This window comes from Schistocerca piceifrons, chromosome 2 (assembly GCF_021461385.2).
Source record: "Schistocerca piceifrons isolate TAMUIC-IGC-003096 chromosome 2, iqSchPice1.1, whole genome shotgun sequence".
Lineage (NCBI taxonomy): Eukaryota > Metazoa > Arthropoda > Insecta > Orthoptera > Acrididae > Schistocerca > Schistocerca piceifrons.
In genome coordinates, this window is record NC_060139.1 from 700,230,061 (window position 1) to 700,248,989 (window position 18,929).

General features: G+C 39.3%; 1 protein-coding gene across 2 annotated transcripts in view; it reads left to right on the forward strand.

Annotated features, from left to right (window-relative positions):
* LOC124777267 (protein regulator of cytokinesis 1-like) overlaps positions 1–18,929 on the forward strand; it is a 251,101-nt gene that overhangs the window by 194,619 nt on the left and 37,553 nt on the right. The window contains exons 11-12 of one of the 2 annotated variants that reach the window (XM_047252597.1): positions 16,676–16,816; positions 16,976–17,074. In XM_047252597.1, coding sequence (XP_047108553.1) covers positions 16,676–16,816; positions 16,976–17,074 — 240 coding nt within the window. Of the gene's footprint in view, positions 1–16,671; positions 16,817–16,975; positions 17,075–18,929 lie in introns of those variants that run through there. The other variant, XM_047252598.1, reaches the window with a different exon arrangement.

Here is an 18,929-nt window from a genome sequence, read left to right on the forward strand (position 1 = left end):
ACGTGATTACCCTGAAAGTTGCGAAAAGAGTTGCAAAAACACTAAAATAAAGTTGAAATCAATTTAAGTCACTAAATCTACTGTCAAAGTTTTGTAAGAAAGCTTCAAAATGTTTGCTCAGTGTCTCCTTTTCAAAAATTTTTTCATTTGTAACTAGTGCAACATTCAAAAAGTGTGCAAAAGACCTTCCTGAAACTTGCTTTATCCACAACAGCAATTTTCTTTTAAAACGCAAAGCCCGTGATAGAAATATCAGAAGTTAGTTTATTCAGAAATTCAAGATCTAATATCCACTGGAGGTCATCAAACTCTTTTACTAGCGTTGCTTTCATGTCCATGTCTTTGTCTTTACGGAAGTTGAAAAAACATTTTAAAACACCTTGTGACGACCAGCATACCTCACAAAAATAGAGCACATTGCCATAATCACACACTGGCTCAGCCAAGAAGGTTTTAAACTTCCAATGTCGCAAACCATGTGATCTCAGTTTATTAACGATTTTTACAGTGTGTCCATGATGTCGCTTACTTTGACACATTTTGCCATCAAATTAACATGATGTAGAATGCAGTGCATTACTGATTTTCCTGCTGGATACCAACTTCTTTCACCTTGTTCCTTATCAAAGAATGACACCAGATGTTTGACCAAACATTGCAGGAGCTCCACCTTTTGCAAACATATCTGTCAGTAATATTGCCTAAGTAAGAAAACAAGTCACCAGTTGTAGTTGTATTGTGCATTGGCACTAAATCAAGGAGTTCCTTTATCAACTTACTCTGCTCACAATAGAGCAAGCTAAGCAACAACCATTACATCTGCGTTTTTCATCCAAAGCCAAAGAGGAAAAAAAAGAAACAAATCTTTAGTCTTATCTTTCAGTTGCATTTCCACATTTGACATTTCTTCACCAGTCATCTGAGAAAGAGGAACAAGTTCGAAAAGTCGAAGATTTTTCTGGACACTAGGTTATTGCAGCAGCCACAAAACTTCCTAGCAAATTCTCCATGACTGAAGGGTCATGCTGTTTTTGTTGTTGTAAGATCTGTGTTATGGCTCACTCTCAATGCACCACTGTTGTGGGTACGCTACAAGGAAGAGATAAAATTGAAGGCGAAACTGCATAATACTTTATAAATAATAGTAACATTTTCAAGAAATGACATATCTGTATTAACTACTTCTTTCTCTTTTTCCTATTTTAGCTCATGAAGCCTTCATTTCCTCAATATACATAGTACTTACGAATCTCTCGTGAAGAAGCTATAAATGTTGCTTCGCAGTGTACTACTTCCATGCTTTTAAAATACCATTAAAACAAAAGACGCTGAGGGTCAGTTTGTGTTTCCATAAGTAAGTAATCTACTTCCCATGGCAGATTGAAGTGTAGGGATTTGACTGATTTTCATTTTGAGGCTTTTAATTGCTACTAAGCCATTTTCTTCTTAATAGTTTTGTCCTATCATGAACGCCAAAGAGACTTCAACGCCAATGATGCTAGTGAGGTGAAGTAAACCAGCCCATCTTGCTGCGCGTGCATCATTAACAGACAATGTTGGCAGAGAGGTGGAGGCCAAACTATTGGCTGATAGTGTCCACGGGCAAACAGTGTGAACAGTCATGGGCTTCCACACCTGCAGTAGCGCATTTGCCCGTTTGTCCTGGAGGTACAAAAAGTTTCACAAAAGAAGGGATTCCTGTGAAAAGCTATTTTGACAATGAATAATCTGCCCTCAAGAACTGGAGTGTGATGTGATTTGTACCTTATTTCTCCTATCAAATGTTACCAGTTTGATTCAGCCAATATAGCATGACATTCTTGAATGTCTGAAAAAAGAAGTATCATCAATGATTGCCACAATCAGTCTTGCATTCGGAAGACAATGAAAGCATTGCAGGAGATTTAAAGAAAGTGATATGTGATGGGCATTGTGTATTCATCAGCGAGTCTTGGAGTGAGATAAAGTCAAAGACAATTTCTAAATCGTGGAGTGAAATTCCACAAGAAAGTAGGCCTAACACAGCAACTAAACATTTTGACGATGAAGATGATCACCCACCGAGTAATTTAATCAGAAGGTTGCCAGGCTATGAAGAGACAGAAAATGGAGAAATAACTTAGGGTTAAACTCAAATGAATAGACTCTTCTATAATTGACGAGGTTAATATCCCAACACAGTGTGGGTGTGATTAGGAATATGAGGCTGAGGCTGCATTGATGGCAAGTTACACCGATTGCTGCACTGCACTAGTGGCCATTGTGGGCTTCTTGGAGCAGCAGCCTAATGTGACACCAGCCGACATCCTGGTGTTCAGTCAGTGGTGTGATACTGCCATGTGAACATGCTGCAGCTTCATCAAATAAGACACTTCACCATTATTTCACAAAGTAAATTGTTACCAGGCTTAAGTTAAAATCTTCATTCTGCCAGTGCAACTGCCTGTGTAGATGCTTTGTTTCAATAAAGTTCATATTTTGACACCTGTATTGTTTTCAACATTTACCATACTGTATTTGTTGTCTTTGTTGTTTTTTGAGTGTTTCTAGACATTGAGGTCATCAACACTATGATAGCTGGTTGATAACTGAATATAGTGTGAACTAGACCTTCAACAACTTTTTTAAAAATTCCCTTACCTCATAAATTTAGAGAGTAATCACTAACATTGTCACACCAGTGGATTCCCATTCAAAATAATGTGCGTTGTTACCTAACAATGTAAGCACCCAAAGTTACCATGGAAAACAATTTGCAAATACATGGACCAACGTGCTGTTGATGATATTAATTTTACTGTAAATGAAAAGGAGGGAAGCGTCATAGTTCCTGCCAAGAGAAAAGGCAACAGAAGGTGCAGGCAAATGTTAAAAAAAAAAAAAAAAAAAACAGTAGTTCCGTAATTCAGTATTGTGTAGATTACAAAAAGAGTCATAGAATGCCAAGTGGAACAGGATTCCTGTATCTGCCCCTAAGAAGAATAAACAAAATGCACAAAATTAACATTTCACTGAAGATACAGATGAATGTATCATTAGGCAGCAGTAGAAAAACTTTAAATATTATGTTGCACAGAGCTGGTCATTCAGGCTCGCAAAGAATCTCTGAAGAAAAAAAAAACTTTCACCTGTTGAATTTGATTTTGAGAGTTGCCAGAAGAAATTGCTAAATGGCGACAAAGCGACAGTGTGCGAAGAGTATGTCAAACAGCAGTGCCAGTCAGTGTTTCATTGTTGTGAATCTAGAGTTTTGTTTCATATTAACTTCTCCTCTTTGACTGTAACATGAAAACGTTTGGACTATCATGTAGAAATGGACAGAAAAAAAATTAAAAATATGTAGAAACCCAAAGCTAACCTTCTGCCGTTAACTTTGGAGCACCAATCTTATCTACTCTGTTGACAAAATTTTGCAAGAATGTTTCTCACCTCTTGCTGCCACTAGGCATCTAGACCTAAATCCTATAGGCCCAGTCCCAAGTGAGTGGAAGATTCCTTTATATAATTAAGTTAAAAGAACGGATCCACATATTACAGACCAACATCAGTTTGCTGCAGGATTCTTGAACACATTCCACGTTTGAATATAATAAATTTCCTTGAGACAGAAAGGTTTCTGTCCAGAAATCAACATGGATTTAGAAAGCACTGCTCTTGCGAAACACAGCTTGCCCTTTTGTCACATGGTACCCTGCAAACCATAGACAACAGGCAGATTCCATATTCCTAGGTCACCAGCTGATCAAAAAGAGACAGCCTTTCACAATGCTGACCTTGGTACCAGCCACTGGTAGTTATACCACATATTTGACTAATAATGTTCAAAGCTTTTTCCTGATACATAAAATAATTAGTAAAGAAGTATTATAATGCCTAGAATGTTGTAACACACATTCATCAACAATCTTCTGCAAACAACCTTCAGTGAATATCTACAAATCACTGGTCAATGACATCCACACCATACTCCGTAGCATTGTATAAGAGGTCAGTTTATAGTTTTTTCTTTGCTATTTTACTCACTGCTACCTCAGGATGTAGTGCACTAAGAATGATATTCTTTTCTTCTTGACGCACTGCCATGATGCACTCTTGCTTATCATTGTTCTTAAAGACGATTGTAGAATGTCGGTCATACTTGTTTTCCTTCACACAGTTTGGGAGTTTTCAGTGAATTTTTTGCCTTGTTCCCACTTCTGTTAAAGTTTCTTGGCAAGCTGAAGGGATGTGAAGGATTTGTCTGTTGTTACATTCCTCGTTTGGTTTGTAAGTGGCTCTATGAGCCAAGGAATGCTGTACTCTCCCAGCGTTTGGTTGTCTGGTCAGACTATTTCCTTACCAAGGTAACGGAAGGCATTGAAAATTACATGAAATTTCATGCCTCCAGCTGTGCAGAGTTTTAGTCCATATATGTCTGGTTTGTTTGGCATAAACTGGGTAATCGTGCAGTAAGCATGCACATTGCTTTACTTGAGGGTAACAGGTCATCAACTGCAACATTTTCACCTGGAAGGGAACACCAGAGGCAATTGTGCACGAACTTATACTGTATTCCAGAAAGAAGAGAAAACTTGACAGTGGGAATGCTTGGAATGTGGGAGGACTTTTTATTAAAGGGAAGGAATATGGTAAGTTCGTGAAATCTATTTCTTGTCATTTTATCCCTGATAAAATTAGATCCCTAAGAATGTGATAAAAAGTCACTCAAGCAAACAACGTAAGCACAAAAAGCACCTAGGATGTTCATAATACCAGTCATTGTCTACAGTGATACTGTCTCCGTGGTGTTTTTATTTCATACCAAGAATTTGATTCTGTCTGTTTTATATGAAACACAGCATAGGCTCATCTAAAAGAAGTCGGAAGTCACTGATGACAGTCATCGATTCGGTGGCAGACATATGCAATGAATCCTCCTCCCCTTCAGGCTGTTCAAAGCAGCTTTTCTTCCAGGTGACAGCATGTTAGCTACCTTCCTTTCTGTTCCGTCTGTAGTTGCCACCTTCACTGATGTACCAGATCTGTTGATTCCTGAGACAATTGAGGGGGAACTGAGATGGGACGTCTACTGACAGTAACACCTCCTACCTTTACAATCAGTTGTTTCTGGCAGAAAATTAACTGAATCCAGTAAGCGACTTTCTGACTCAATATATGAGTTCTCAAGAGAACACAGTGTCCCTTACACTACCAAAACACATGCAATTTATTTGTAGCTCTCCAGTCTTCTTAATCTATTTTTGTACTCACGGTGCCTTAAATTGTAAAGTACCTCATCAGCTTCATAATTTCTATTAATTTTGTTGTTGAAGGCATACACAAATTAAACTTCACAGCCATGTTTACAAACACACTACTGGTCAAATGTTAACATTTCACATTGCAGTGAACAGAAGACAATTGACTTTTATGATCAAATCTACTGTGAGGCCCTAGATTTGATTATATTTATTTGACGGCAGGCGAGATTTGACAAAGTTCCCTATTAAACCATCAAACTTCTTTGACATAAATATTTGACATATCAACTTTGACAAAGAAATATGATAGTGTAATACCAATCTAACTAAATTCTTTATTATGGAAACAAGAGTTAAAAGATGTCTTTGACCACTTTCTTTGATCCAATGTTAATTATAAGGCCACACATCAACATATGTTTAAACGCTGGAAAAGTGACTCTTCGGTGCAGGTCAAGTGTTTCAGAGTAAATAACGCTGATGTGTAAAACTTTTGCAAATACACTTTTTTGCAAATAATATCATTATTTTCCTTCCATCTCTCCAATCTGGAGTCTGCTGCATTTGCTGAGCTGTAATGGCAAAACAGAAGATAATAGGGGAAGTCATCCACGTGTAAAGAGTAGTGTACTCCACATTAGCTGTGGACAGACAACTATTAAAAGCAGCATAAAAATAATAGTACCATAATAACTTCCTCTATGACATAATTTTCATGCCTAAAACAACGTGAAGAATAGTTGTGACTGCATGTAAAAAAATCACAATAAAATAGAAGATATGAATGAGATCATTAGCTGTACAGTAAATGTTAATTTGTGTAGTATGCCAAGCAAGCTCTCTCCAGTTTGATCGGGTTGTATATTCCGTAAGCGCAGCGAAAGAGAGAAACGTTCTTGGTTTCAAACACCCTCACAAAGTGGTTGTTGACGTAGAGCTAAAAATTCTTTCCTGGCTACCTGATAAGTGAAATGCAATGATAATTATTTGTGGACTGTGATGTGTCCCTTGTTTCATGAGAGGAAGCTGTAGTTTGTTGTTGGTGGTGGTTTTTTTTCAGATTTGAGCAGTGTCTTTGACCAGAATTGGTTAAAAAGTTTTGGAAGATGTCTTTGTATTGGCAGTTTAGTTGTTGCAGGCCGTAGTGTGAAAACTGTCATGGTCAGGAGCTACATTCTTTAGTACAGACAAGGTAGCTTTTAACTCCCATATTGGTAAGAGGTATATATGTCTGTATTAGTGAAATCAGTTTTTAGCTTCCCTTTCTTCATAGCTTCCTAGAAGTATTGAAAAGGGGGTGGTTCTTTTGCTCTTGTTGTTGTGCTCCAGAAATGTTGATGCACAGTAATAGGTTCTCTACAGCAGTCAGAACTGGAATGCCTACAGTGTTGCCATCTGCCCATGACTGCAAAGAGATGCCTATTGTTACACAAAAGCCCAGGCTGCCTTGTAAGTTTCCCTGAGAACTTAATTATCAGATTGTAAGTGAAACACTGAATTGTCAGTGGTGGGATCTACTCTGTAGTAAATGGTTTATCTGTAGTCAGAGATCATCAACTGGCAGAATAGCTTCTAGTTAAGTTTGCCAAGCTTCCATTTTGCCATGAAGATCCATTTGTGTCTCATAAATGATGTGATTAATGTGAATGTGGTATAATAATGTGGGCAGTTTTCTTAATTCAGTAACTCTCTCAATCACTAGGTCCATAGACGTGTGACATCACAGTCTTCACAAGACACATTTAACTGATCATGATTTGTGAGAAACAGTCTTTATATAACCTACGGCAATATTTATGCACCCTAATCTGTCCCTATTCCTATTTAGTAAATGAAATACAAATTAGTGTTTGAACATTACTCCTGACAAATTCACAGAAAGCTGCGCGTGGTTTGTTTTAATTCACCACTTCATTCCTAGGCAGAGTCTCAACCTCATACATGCAAAAAGTTCATGTTTTATCAGTTCTGAAGAAGAAGATGTACATACACAATCTTTATTTCATACTTACTAAAAGCGCATTACCACGTTTATCAAGTCTATATTTTCCACAGCAAATTGCTGCTCAGAAACTCTTTACACCCTATCAGACTCAGCTTTGCACTTTAAATAATACCCAGGTCATGTTTATAACAATAATGGAAATTCTTGGATGGAGTAATATGTACAATAATGGAAAGGCAACCACTCGCCTATAGTGGATTTCTTCACGGAGCACAGAAACACCTAACAGAAATCAACATTGACACTACCTTTTGAGCACTAGCTCTTTTCCTACCAAAAGTATGCACAACTGCACAGACACACATCCTGTTGCCGTGACAAAGACAAATAAATATTTGATACTCGATTATTGAAAGCAGTTGCCTGAGCTGATGTAGGTAGGATGAGGTAGGGAAGGAAACAAGGAGGGAATAGTAGGAAAAAGATGAAAGAATTGGGTTTCTTACAAGGTGTCCGCAGTTCATGGTCTAGTGGCTAGCTTTGCTGCTTCTGGATCACGGGGTCCCAGGTTCGAGATTTTTTCTTCACAGGGACTGGGTGTTTGTGTTGTCCTCATCATTTCATCATCATCATCATCATTCCGTGACAGTGGCTAGATTGGATTGTGTAACAAAAAAAAAAAGGCCTGTGTAAAAATGGACTTTGTACGGGCGCAGATGACCGCGCAGCTGAGCACCCCACAAACCAAACACCATCATCTAACGTGGCCCCAGAGTCTTAACATCAGTCAGTGTTATGGCATCACATGACAAAACTACCGTATTTACTCGAATCTAAGCCGCACCTGAAAAATGAGACTGAAATCAAGGAAAAAAAATTTTCCCGAATCTAAGCCGCACATGAAATTTGAGACTCGAAATTAAAGGGGGGAGAAAAGTTTTAGGCCGCACCTTCAAATCGAAACAATGTTGGTCCATTGTAATATGAGACACAATTTAGGTCGAATGAATGACGGTACAGCTACAGTAGTTTGGTTCGAGTCGTAAGCTTAGCAGCTAAGCTTTCTCAGGTAGCCACAGCTATGTCAGGCGCTCCGTCCGTATTCATACGGGTACCCTTCCTTTTTCACGTGCTTTGTCTAGTTTGAATTGATTGCTTATTTTTCTTTGATCTGATAAGTGCCGTTCTCTTTGTTATAGGTGTTGACGTCACTCTATGTCGCCGCTCGCGTCATGGCTTGCTTTTGTGCGTGCTACCGCCGCTTTTCTTCTTCTTTCTTTTTTTTTTTTAGTAGTAGTGGAATCGTCTCATTAGCGAAACAATGGCAAGAGACTGCTATTTGTTGTTACTTACACTGCTGTGTACTTTGATAATGATTGACAAGAACCAAATAATAGACTGCATATGATAGATAGAAGATCTGAACGAGAGTTTAGCGAAAATTCTCCGTTTGAAAATCTTTGCAGATGCCTCTTTAGTACATTACATTCTGCACAGAAATTAGAGTCATCTTAGATTTAAAAATCCAGTCAATTGCCGTGCTTCATTTCTGACTGTATCACTATTACGCATAAGAATAATACGAAAATAAACATGAAATGTATATTCTTCCGCGTTTGCTGTTGTCTCACTCTAGTTTCGTAGCTTATTAAGCAGACAGAATTTAAATGAGATAGCAGCAAACACGAAAGAATACATGGCAATATGTTTATATTCGTATTATTCTTATGGTGAAGAGAATACTGCGTGTGATTCAAAATTCTTAAAAGTTCCTATTGGCAACCGTCTCTTCTCACACGTAGGAAAAAATTCAGAACGTAGAGTTGGCCATATTGACAAACATTCCTAACAGTCTTGCCAGTCGGATTTTCGTAGTACATTGAAACGTTGCAACATTCAAAGATGAACAATACAGAATTTGTATTTACTTCGATGGATAATGTATGAAAATGCAGTGGTCGAAACTTGGGGCGGAGGAAACAAAGCTCGTCTGACACTTTTTTTTTTTTTATTTATTTATTGACGCAGAAGTTTTGGCGCCAGTATTTATCTTTGTGCCTGCAAAGCATGCCTGTATAGCGCTACATATATTCGACGGCAAGTTGTGGTGGCACGTACCAACATTTTTCAGAACTTCCGCTTACTTTGCACTCGATTCTAAGCCGCAGGCGGTTTTTTGGATTACAAAAACCGGAAAAAAAGTGCGGCTTAGATTCGAGTAAATACGGTAGTAAAAGTCAAGGTCGAACAGACAATCTCAACATGCAAGGTTATAGCAACCATGTTTTGGGATGAACATGGAATCTTGTTAGTGAGTTATATGCAAGGGCCAACAAGAAACAAAGCCGCTTACTGTGCTACACTGACTAAACTTCAGTGTGTAGTACAGAATAACTGACGTGGCCTTCTGTCATTCACAGACTATTTCTGATCAAATTTCCTAACTTACACATGTCTTTCTATTTAAGAGGTTTCATCTTGCATTGTAACTGTAAGTGTAAATTCAGGCAGTCTGTAGCGAATTTTCATTTTTGCTGATCAGCCAGCTACACAGCTCATTAAGGCATCGGCATTCATTGGTGACACACTAGGAGTGTAGGAAGTTGCGTATGTGGGTTTCTGTTTGCCTCTATAGTTTACTTCTTCAGTTAGTCTTTCTAACATGGGTAATATGTGTGCAGATGTAGGAGGAGGTGGGCACAGTTCTTCAAGAGTTGAATGCACTTTTGGCTACAATGTGCCTCATTCACGCTCTTGTCTAAGGGTGTTGCAGTAGTGGAGTATCTAGTATGTTGCATGGGACATCTCAGTTGTCACTTGTTTTGCCCATGGGCTCTGTTGCCAAGGCACCTCCTAGTGTGCCCGATGTGGTGGATCTGTCCTGACAGCAGAGTGAGTGGTGGGATGGTGTTCGCTTTGCTCGAGGTGGAGGACCAATTTGGAGCTGGCCATCTGAACTCGCCTATTCGGCCTGTGTGTGAACAAGTGGCCATTCCTTCTGCAGGGTCAGAGCAGCATATCAGGGCAGAGGATTTTAGTTATCGGGAACCCATAGGAAGATAACAGCGAGGACTGGAAAGAAAGCCAATGCGCACTCGGTATGTCTGCCGGCATTGTTCATCAAAGATGTGGAGGCAGTCTTGCCTGTGGTTGTCAGGCATGCAGGGTGCTGTCATCTGCAAGTTGTGGCTCATGTCAGCACTAACAGCACCTTGTGCGCGGGTTCTGTGGCCATCTTTACATACAGCATCAGTATAGAAATTGGGATTAGTGATCATGTCATCATAGGTACTATGTAGTGATCATGTCATCATAGGGACTATGGTTATGAAAGTTAACAAATTAGTCAAGAATGCTAAGAGAGTGTTTCTGATAGAAAGATCAGATAAACAGTTGTTAGCATCAAGATGGCCTCATTTAGTTCCTGTATGATGGACATAGCAGAATTACGGGCAAAGTTGTAATAGATTGTAAATCATGCCCTGGATAAGTATGTGTCTAGTAAATGGATTAAGGATGGAAAAGAACCACTGAGATTTAACTACAAAATTCGGAAATGCTGAGAAAACAAAGGCTGTTGCATTCTCAGTTCAAGAAAGAACTACACACAAATGATGACAGGCAAAGATAAGTAGAGATTCGTGCATCTGTGAAAAGATCTATGCATGAAGCATACAACTACCACTGTCATACCTTGGCAAAAGGCCTGTCCGAGAACCAAGAAAATTCTGGTCCTGTGTAAAATTTCTAAGTGTGTCTAAGGCTTCCATCCAATCACTCATTCACCAGTTTGATGTGGCAGTAGAAGATAGCAAAATTAAATCCAAAGATTTAAATTTTGTGTTTAAGAAAGTGTTCACACTGGAGGATCATACAAACATACCATTGTTTGACCATTGCACAGAGTACCATATGAATGGACTGGACTGGATAAGCATCTCTGGTGTAGAGAAACAATTGAAAGACTTAAAAACAAATAAGCTGCCAGGTCCAGACGGAATCCCAATTCGGTTTTACAAAGGGTGCTTATGTCATTGGCCCCTTATTTAGCTTGCATTTATCGCAAATCTCTCACCCAGCGCAGTCCCCTAAGCGACTGTAAAAAAGCGCTGGGGACTCTTGTGTATAAGAAGGGGTAAAAGAATAGACCCACCAAATTACAGAACAATACCCTTAAAACCAGTTTGCTGCAAAATTCTAGAACATATTCTGAGTTAAAATATAATAAATTTCTTCGAGACAGAGAAGGTTCTATCCACTAATCAGGGTTTTAGAAGCATCGCTCAAGTGAAACTCAGTTAGCCCTTTTCTCAATGATATACTGTGAATTCTGGATTAACAGCAACAGGCAAATCCCATATTTCTGAAAAGCATTTGACACTTTGTCCCATTGTGGACTGTTAACAGAGGTATGAGTATATGGAACAGGTTTCCGGGTATGTGTGTGTCTCAAAGACTTCCTAAGTAATAGAACGCAGGTATACTGTGCTAAATGGAAAGTGTTCATCAGAGACAAGGGTACTGTCAGGAGTGCCTCAAAGAAGTGTGATAGGACCACTCTTTATTGTCTTATACATACAGACACTGATCAGCCAGAAAATTATGACCACCTACCTATGTAGGTATGTACACCTGTAGCATGGATAACAGCGGCAACACATTGAAGGAATGAGACCTTTGTAGGTTGCTGGAAGGAGTTGGCTCTATATCTGCACACACAAGTCACCTAATTGCTGTGAATTCCGGGGGGGGGGGGGGGGGGGGGGGGGATAATTAGCTCTGAAGCCACATTCAAACACATCCCAGACGTGTTCAATCAGGTTCAGATCTGGTGATTTGGAGGGCCAGAACATAAATTGGAACTCGCCATTGTGTTCCTAGAACCACTTCAACACACTCCTAGCCTTGTGACAAGGTGCATTATCTTGTTGAAAAATGTCAATGCCATCAGGAAACATGATCATCATGAAGGGGTGTACGTGGTGTGCAGCCAGTGTACGATATGCCTTGGCTGCCAAGGTGCCTTGCACAAGCTCCGCATGACCCATGGATGCCCACATGAATGTTCCCCAGGACATAATGGAGCTGCCGCCAGCTTGTCTCTATCCCACAGTATAGGTGCAAAGGACTTGTTCCACTGGAAGACGATGGATTTTCTGTCTAAGACAGCAGATTCATGCCCTGTCATTGGCGCGCGCACACCCACCCCACCCACCCCCCACCCACCCACCCACACACACACACACACACACACACACACACACACACACACACACACACACACACACACACACGTATTTTGCCCAGCATTAAAGTGTGATGTTAGTTCCGCCACAGTTAGCCGCCTGTCCCATTTTAGCAGTCTGCTCAGCCTACATTGTCCAACCTCTGTAATGAGGGATGGCCGCCCAACCTCACGATGTATGGACGTGGTTTCTGATTTCATCTTTGTTTCACCACATGTTGAAGACAATCACCACAGCACTTCTTGAACAACCAAGAAGTCATGCAGTTTTTCGAAATGCTTGTGCCAAGCCTCTGGGCTAATCTCAGTCTGCCCTTGGTCAAACTCAGATAGATAACGCATCTTTCCCATTCTACACATGCACAGCATACTCACTGATACTACAGGCACTGTGCATGTGTCTGACTACCAGTCATTCCTTGCCAGGTGACACTGCTGTCACTTGGACTGGTTTATATTGATAGTAGTTTGGTGGTCATAATGTTCTGCCCGGTCAGTGTCAGTGATCTAGTGGACAGGAGTAAACTGAGCCATCAATAAACCATATGTAGTTCTTAAATTCACATAAACTTGTGACAGGGTACATGATTATCTACTATCTTTAAAAGAAGTATGTTGCCATTAAAACATGACAGAACAGTTTGATGGTTCCACGTCAAACTGTTGGACCAAAAAATTTTGCGTGTCTTGTAGTGGCACCCTCGTAAAAAGTGACGCAACTTTTATTTAACAATTACGTCGTTTCGGCCTACTTTCAATTTTTGTGAGTGTTTTTTGTACTGCACCAAATGTTATGAAATGTTGGATGGCACAGTGATGGCCCCAACACTGTGTCTGGCAGTCATGAATTTCTTCATGGAGCACTTAGAGAAGCAGGTTATGAACTTTGTGCATTATGTCAGTTTTGCTTCCTAAGGCACGTCAATGACAGCTTTCTGATATGGCCTCACAGTGACAATGCATTGCAGAAGTTCACTGATGACATGAATGGTGCCCACTCAACATTAAATTTACCGTTGAGATGGAGAAGGATGGCAAGCTACCATTCTTCTATGTTTTAATTGAGTGGAAGGCAGGAGGCCCCGGCCTGGTCATTCATTGTAGAGGAAACCAACTCACACTGATCGGTACATGAATGCCGATAGTTTTCACCACCGTGTACACAGGTTAACGGTTCTGAACATGTTAATACATAGAGCAAAAGTTATTTCTGATGACAACCACCAACAGTCTGAATTGCATCACTTGAGACATGTGTTTAGAGAAAATGGTTGTAACAAAGGAAACTTTGCAGTTGCTTTCAGATGCCACCAAATAAGGATGCCTTGTAAATCAGTTGAAGAGCCAAGTCAGCTGCTTTCGTGCCATACTGTGGGCCAATGAACAGCAAGTTAGGACATGTGCTGCCGAGACATGGACTGAGACCGGTGTTCTTGCCCTCCTCCAAGACACGAGATATATTGTGCCCTGTTAAATATGACATAGCTCTTCATGTGCCCGGTGTGTATTGTGTCCCTTGCAAAAGCAGCTGCATCTACATAGATCAGACAACTAGCACAGTTGCAGAGTGTTGTACCAAGCACAAGCATCATATTAAACCAAGGGAGCATGACAATTTGTTGTACAGAAACTCTTCTGTGAAAAAAATAGATTGTGTAGTATGGCTTTTTATGTACGTTTCATAATGCATTGCCTGTCTTCTTGTTAATTCCCCTAGTTACTGTGATATTTAGAGATTATGTACCTCACAACAACAAATTCGAATAGTTTGCAACGAAAAATACAGGTCATGAGACAGCATGAGTTTGCATTCAGTGCATGTTAGCTCATACTTCGCTGCGTATGAATATAGGTAATATATTGAATTTTTCTGTTGACTCGAGAGGACATTACGTCTGTCTTCAGTCTTGAGAAAATCCTGCACTCACTTTGCCCACGCAAGCAACGATACGACTGTAGTTATATTTTCAGTGGAGAGCCATCGTTAGCTGGTGAAAGAAAAAATTAGATGGTTTTTTCATAAAGCATACCATATCTTTTTAAATCGTTCAGGATATTGAAACATATTTTTGGCAGATGGTAGCTCACATTTGGTTAGTATGCTGAACTTTTTCACTACACAGGTAATTCTAGATTTTATAATTACAGGTTTTTTTCTGTGGAATATTTTCAGGGTTATATATATAGAAGACTACAGCTTGTTGGTGAAAGAAAAAAATTGTATGGGTGTGCAAACAACATAAGTGAAAAGATTACGGGAATATTAACCCTTCATAAACTCTGCAGTTTCTTGATAAATAGCTTATGAACTAATTAACAATTTTAAGAAATTTGCATTTTCACTTACTGTTGAAGTTTCCTATATTAAAGTGGTACAGAAATAATTTTATAACATTTTTTGTAATGTCAATTGTGTTCTTTTTGTTTTTTGTTGTTGTTGTTGTTTATTGTGTGTGTGTGTGTGTGTGTGTGTGTGTGTGTGTGCGCGCTGCGCGTGGACCCCCCCCCCCCCCCCCCCCCCCTCCCCCATTGATGATTTCATTTCACACAGGCAAATCATGCATATAGTTTTGAGATTTTGCATTTATTTGTTTGTTTATTCTGTGAGATTTTGGCTCTGAGGATCCTTCCTATTGTATTCATCTGATAATGCATGACAGTTAATGGGAATACAGTTTAATAGTAGACATCAGTGCTCTAAATTTGCATTGTGTCACAATGTGTTTCCTTTTTGTTTGTACAGAAAAGCAATTCTGCAATTTTGGCATTTATTTTATTATTTTGATTATTGTTTTTCCTCTAAAAAAATCTTCAGTTGCAAGGACTTGAAATTATTTTCAGAAAAAGTACTTCCCAATGCTGCAGTCTCACTCCACTACAGTGTTTTCATCCTCTGTCATTGTTTCATCTGCTGTTGATGCAACTGAAGTCTTACCTTCGACCTTAACTAGCTTGTGTGTTTGGTTTTTAATATTCAGAGCACTATAATCAAAGATTTTTAGGTTGTTTTTCCTCCGTATCCCTACTAATCACGTTCAAGGTATGATCCTTCTAATATGCTTCTCTCTCGCTTTTTCCATTTTCAAATTTAAATAAAAGTTTTATTTCGGGTGATAGGGAAATCAGTGATGCAAACATATTCTGTTTTTGAGGTAAGAATATGAGTACTGTCAAGTTCATGAAAGACCTAAATCTTCTGGAACTTACTTTGATAAATGCACATGTATTTTGCTTACCAAAACTAGATAGTGATTTCTGTAGACGTTTTGTATAAGCAATGAAAAGGGTCAGTTTGACGTTGTGATTCATACTCCAAATGCAAGACTAAAGATTATTATTTCATGCTAACAATGTAATTAAAAGATAGATTGCTACTTAACATAAAGATGACACCACTAATTTGCAGACAGCCTTAATTAAGACACTTACACATTAGCTTTTGGCCACAGCCCTTGTCTGAAAAACACACACACACACACACACACACACACACACACACACACACACACACACACACGGAAGCACATCTCACTCATGTGGCATTCGGAAATGAGCTACCAGAGATGGAGGTCATGCGTCTGTGAGGTGTGCTTGCTGTGTGAATAAATGTCTGTGTGTTTCACTTTTTCTTTGTTTTTCTTAAGAGGGCTGTCGTCAAAAGCTTATATGTAAGTTTCTTCTTAATTGTTCTTGTCTGAAACTTAACATGTCATCTATATGGTAAGTAGCTATGTATCTTTTCCTTACATTGTGGTTTTGCATTGTACTAGAGAACTGAAAAATGAAGTACCCATAGTGAAAAGTACAAGAATGAGATGTGATGCCAAACAATGGGAACCCCCAGTTGGCATATAAACAATATTAGGAAAAGGATAGATTGGTACTTACTTTAAAGATAACCCATTGAGTTGCAGACTGGCACACCAGCAAGCAAGCATGCTTCATGCACACTTGATCACACTACCGACAGCAACTCAACGGAACATTTAACTTTATTGCTGGAGATGGGGCAGAGAATCAATTAGACTTAGAATTAAAAATATCATTTATCCCTCTCATAGTTTCCAGATTATGTGTGTTTATAAGTTTGAAATCTGAATAGCTTGCCAACTTACATAAAGTTTCCTCTGCTGCTCCTGGAGCCCCACTCTCCTCCGCTAAAATGAACAGAACTGTGGAGACAGTGTTTTATTTATTTGAATATTTTAGTAACTTATTAACCATTATAATTTTGCTTTCAGCAGAAAAAAACAGCCCTCATCAAAAGAAAGTGGTGGAATGAAACGAAAATTGGATTTTGAAAGTACATCATCACACAAGAAACAGCAGTTCGCATACCGGCCAAAACCACATGAATTAGTGCCCCAGAGAGACTGTCGTAATAATGTGAGTTTTGTATTGTGTGTTATAAATTAGGTTAAAAATTTAGCTGGTAAGACATATACAAATAAGGTAAGTTATTTTTGGAGAGATTTGCAATTAGATACCATTTATCAAACTTTCTTTCTTTATTTATTTGTTTCTTTTTATTCCCTAATCTTTCAGGTGACACGTCGTAGGCTGCTGTCACCACTGCCAAATATGAATGAAACATTTGTTTCTGGCATTGGGGAGATCGATGGTGGAACGTATTCTGTTTTCAAGGTAAGAGAGCATCATCTAGTTCATTAAGACCTGAAAATGCTGGAACTGGATTATTCTCCACTATAGCAGATGTAATTTGACTACTTTAACTCGATTCTTTAAAATACACCTACAGGAATACTCCTGTAGATTTAGTACAATTCTGAAATAACATGTCTGATTGATGGAAAATGTTCATGACTAAGGAAAGTCTTCACTCAATAGTGAAAGGAGGGCAACATCCAGTGGCTACCATGTGTCATTGGACGGTGCTGTTTGTGGTTATATGCCAAGGTTGTAGGATAGCTTGACCATAACCTGTGGTGTCACTTGTGGGTTGCATGTTTGGGGTATTATGTTGGTTATGCTGTGTCAGTCATATTACATTTCATTAAACGCATCTGGCTTCATAAGATTGAGGAAATTATACAGATCCAAACGTATTTCCTTTTTGTAGCATCACTATAAAATTAGTTTGTTATATTGTTTTCTCGTGGTGTGGAGGTTCTTGAAACAGAACATTGTAGAGACAAGGAAACCATTTCCAGGTTAATTATTTGCAATGTATAAGTAATTTATCTATTATTTATTTACATTTGTTGTCTTTCATTGCACTGCTTTAGACAATTTTGTACAAATCGTTTTTCAGTTTTGTGTTGGCCAAATATATCTTCATTATTTGGACTTGAGCTTTTTGTCATATGAAATCACTCTACCCATTGTAAATTTATGTTGTTTATAGCTTAGCTTGATTTTTTCCAGTTGCTTGATTTTGTCAGTTTTGTTTTTTAAAACTTGTATTGCAATTTGTACTGTCCATAATTTCTCTCTTGTTCTCGTGATGGTTGTGTTTTCCCGTGTCCTGACAAGATGTCCAAAAGAACAATGTGTTACTCCTGATCAGGCTCATTATAAGTTGCTGTCCAGTGTCAGTTTTCATGGTAATTTTTGTTTATGCCTGTTCTGATTACTCTCCTTTCTATTTTGAGTATTCTGTCCATCTGCGTGGTGTTGGTTGTTCTAAAAATGTTGCTTGCACATGTTATTTCTGATTCTGTAATTGGAGGTCTGCTACCAAAAATGGAGGGAGAAACTCTCAGAAACACCAGCCAAAATTGTTAAACATCTGCCAGAGATCCTGAGATTAAAGCCAACAGGCAATACATCAAATGAGATAAAAACTGTAAGATGTGAACACAGTTACATTTGTAGGTCAGCAGGGTATACCACCAACAGATGCTTTCTGTGATTGAGAGTGAGTCAGTGGCATGTGTATGGGCATTAACACTGTTGTCAGAATTTAACAAAAAATGAGCTATTCATTGTTATCATCATCATCATCATCATCATCACCATCATCATCTACATATTCATTCCCCCAAGCTCAGTGCCTTTGTGTTTTCCCCCTGCGGGTTCGGGGGTTAGAATAGGCCCGCGATATTCCTGCCTGTCGTAAAAGGCGACTACAAGGAGTCTCAAACTTTTCGACCATATGTGATGCTCCCCTGTTGGGTTTGACCTCCATCTGTCAAAATTTTTCTGAAGAGCGAGCCGATTGGGGAAGGGCGCCTTACTTGGTGCTTTGTGTCCATCTAGCGATCAGACCTTTCGCCAGCTTCTTTGTCGTTGCATTGCAGTCCTGCCCGCTCTCCATCTCTTGGGCATGGATACATTCCTGCGTGCATTTTCCACCTTGCGCTGTGCAGTGCCACTTTCTGCACTGATGGTGACTATGGACCACATGTCACCTAACATCCAGCACGGTAGCCAGTCCGTTGTGGTGGGGCCGCCATGTACCCTGTTGGTTGTAGCCCCCTGACAACACAGGGATCACTCTACTGATGCCTGCGCCGTTAACTCCCCACGTATGCCAAGG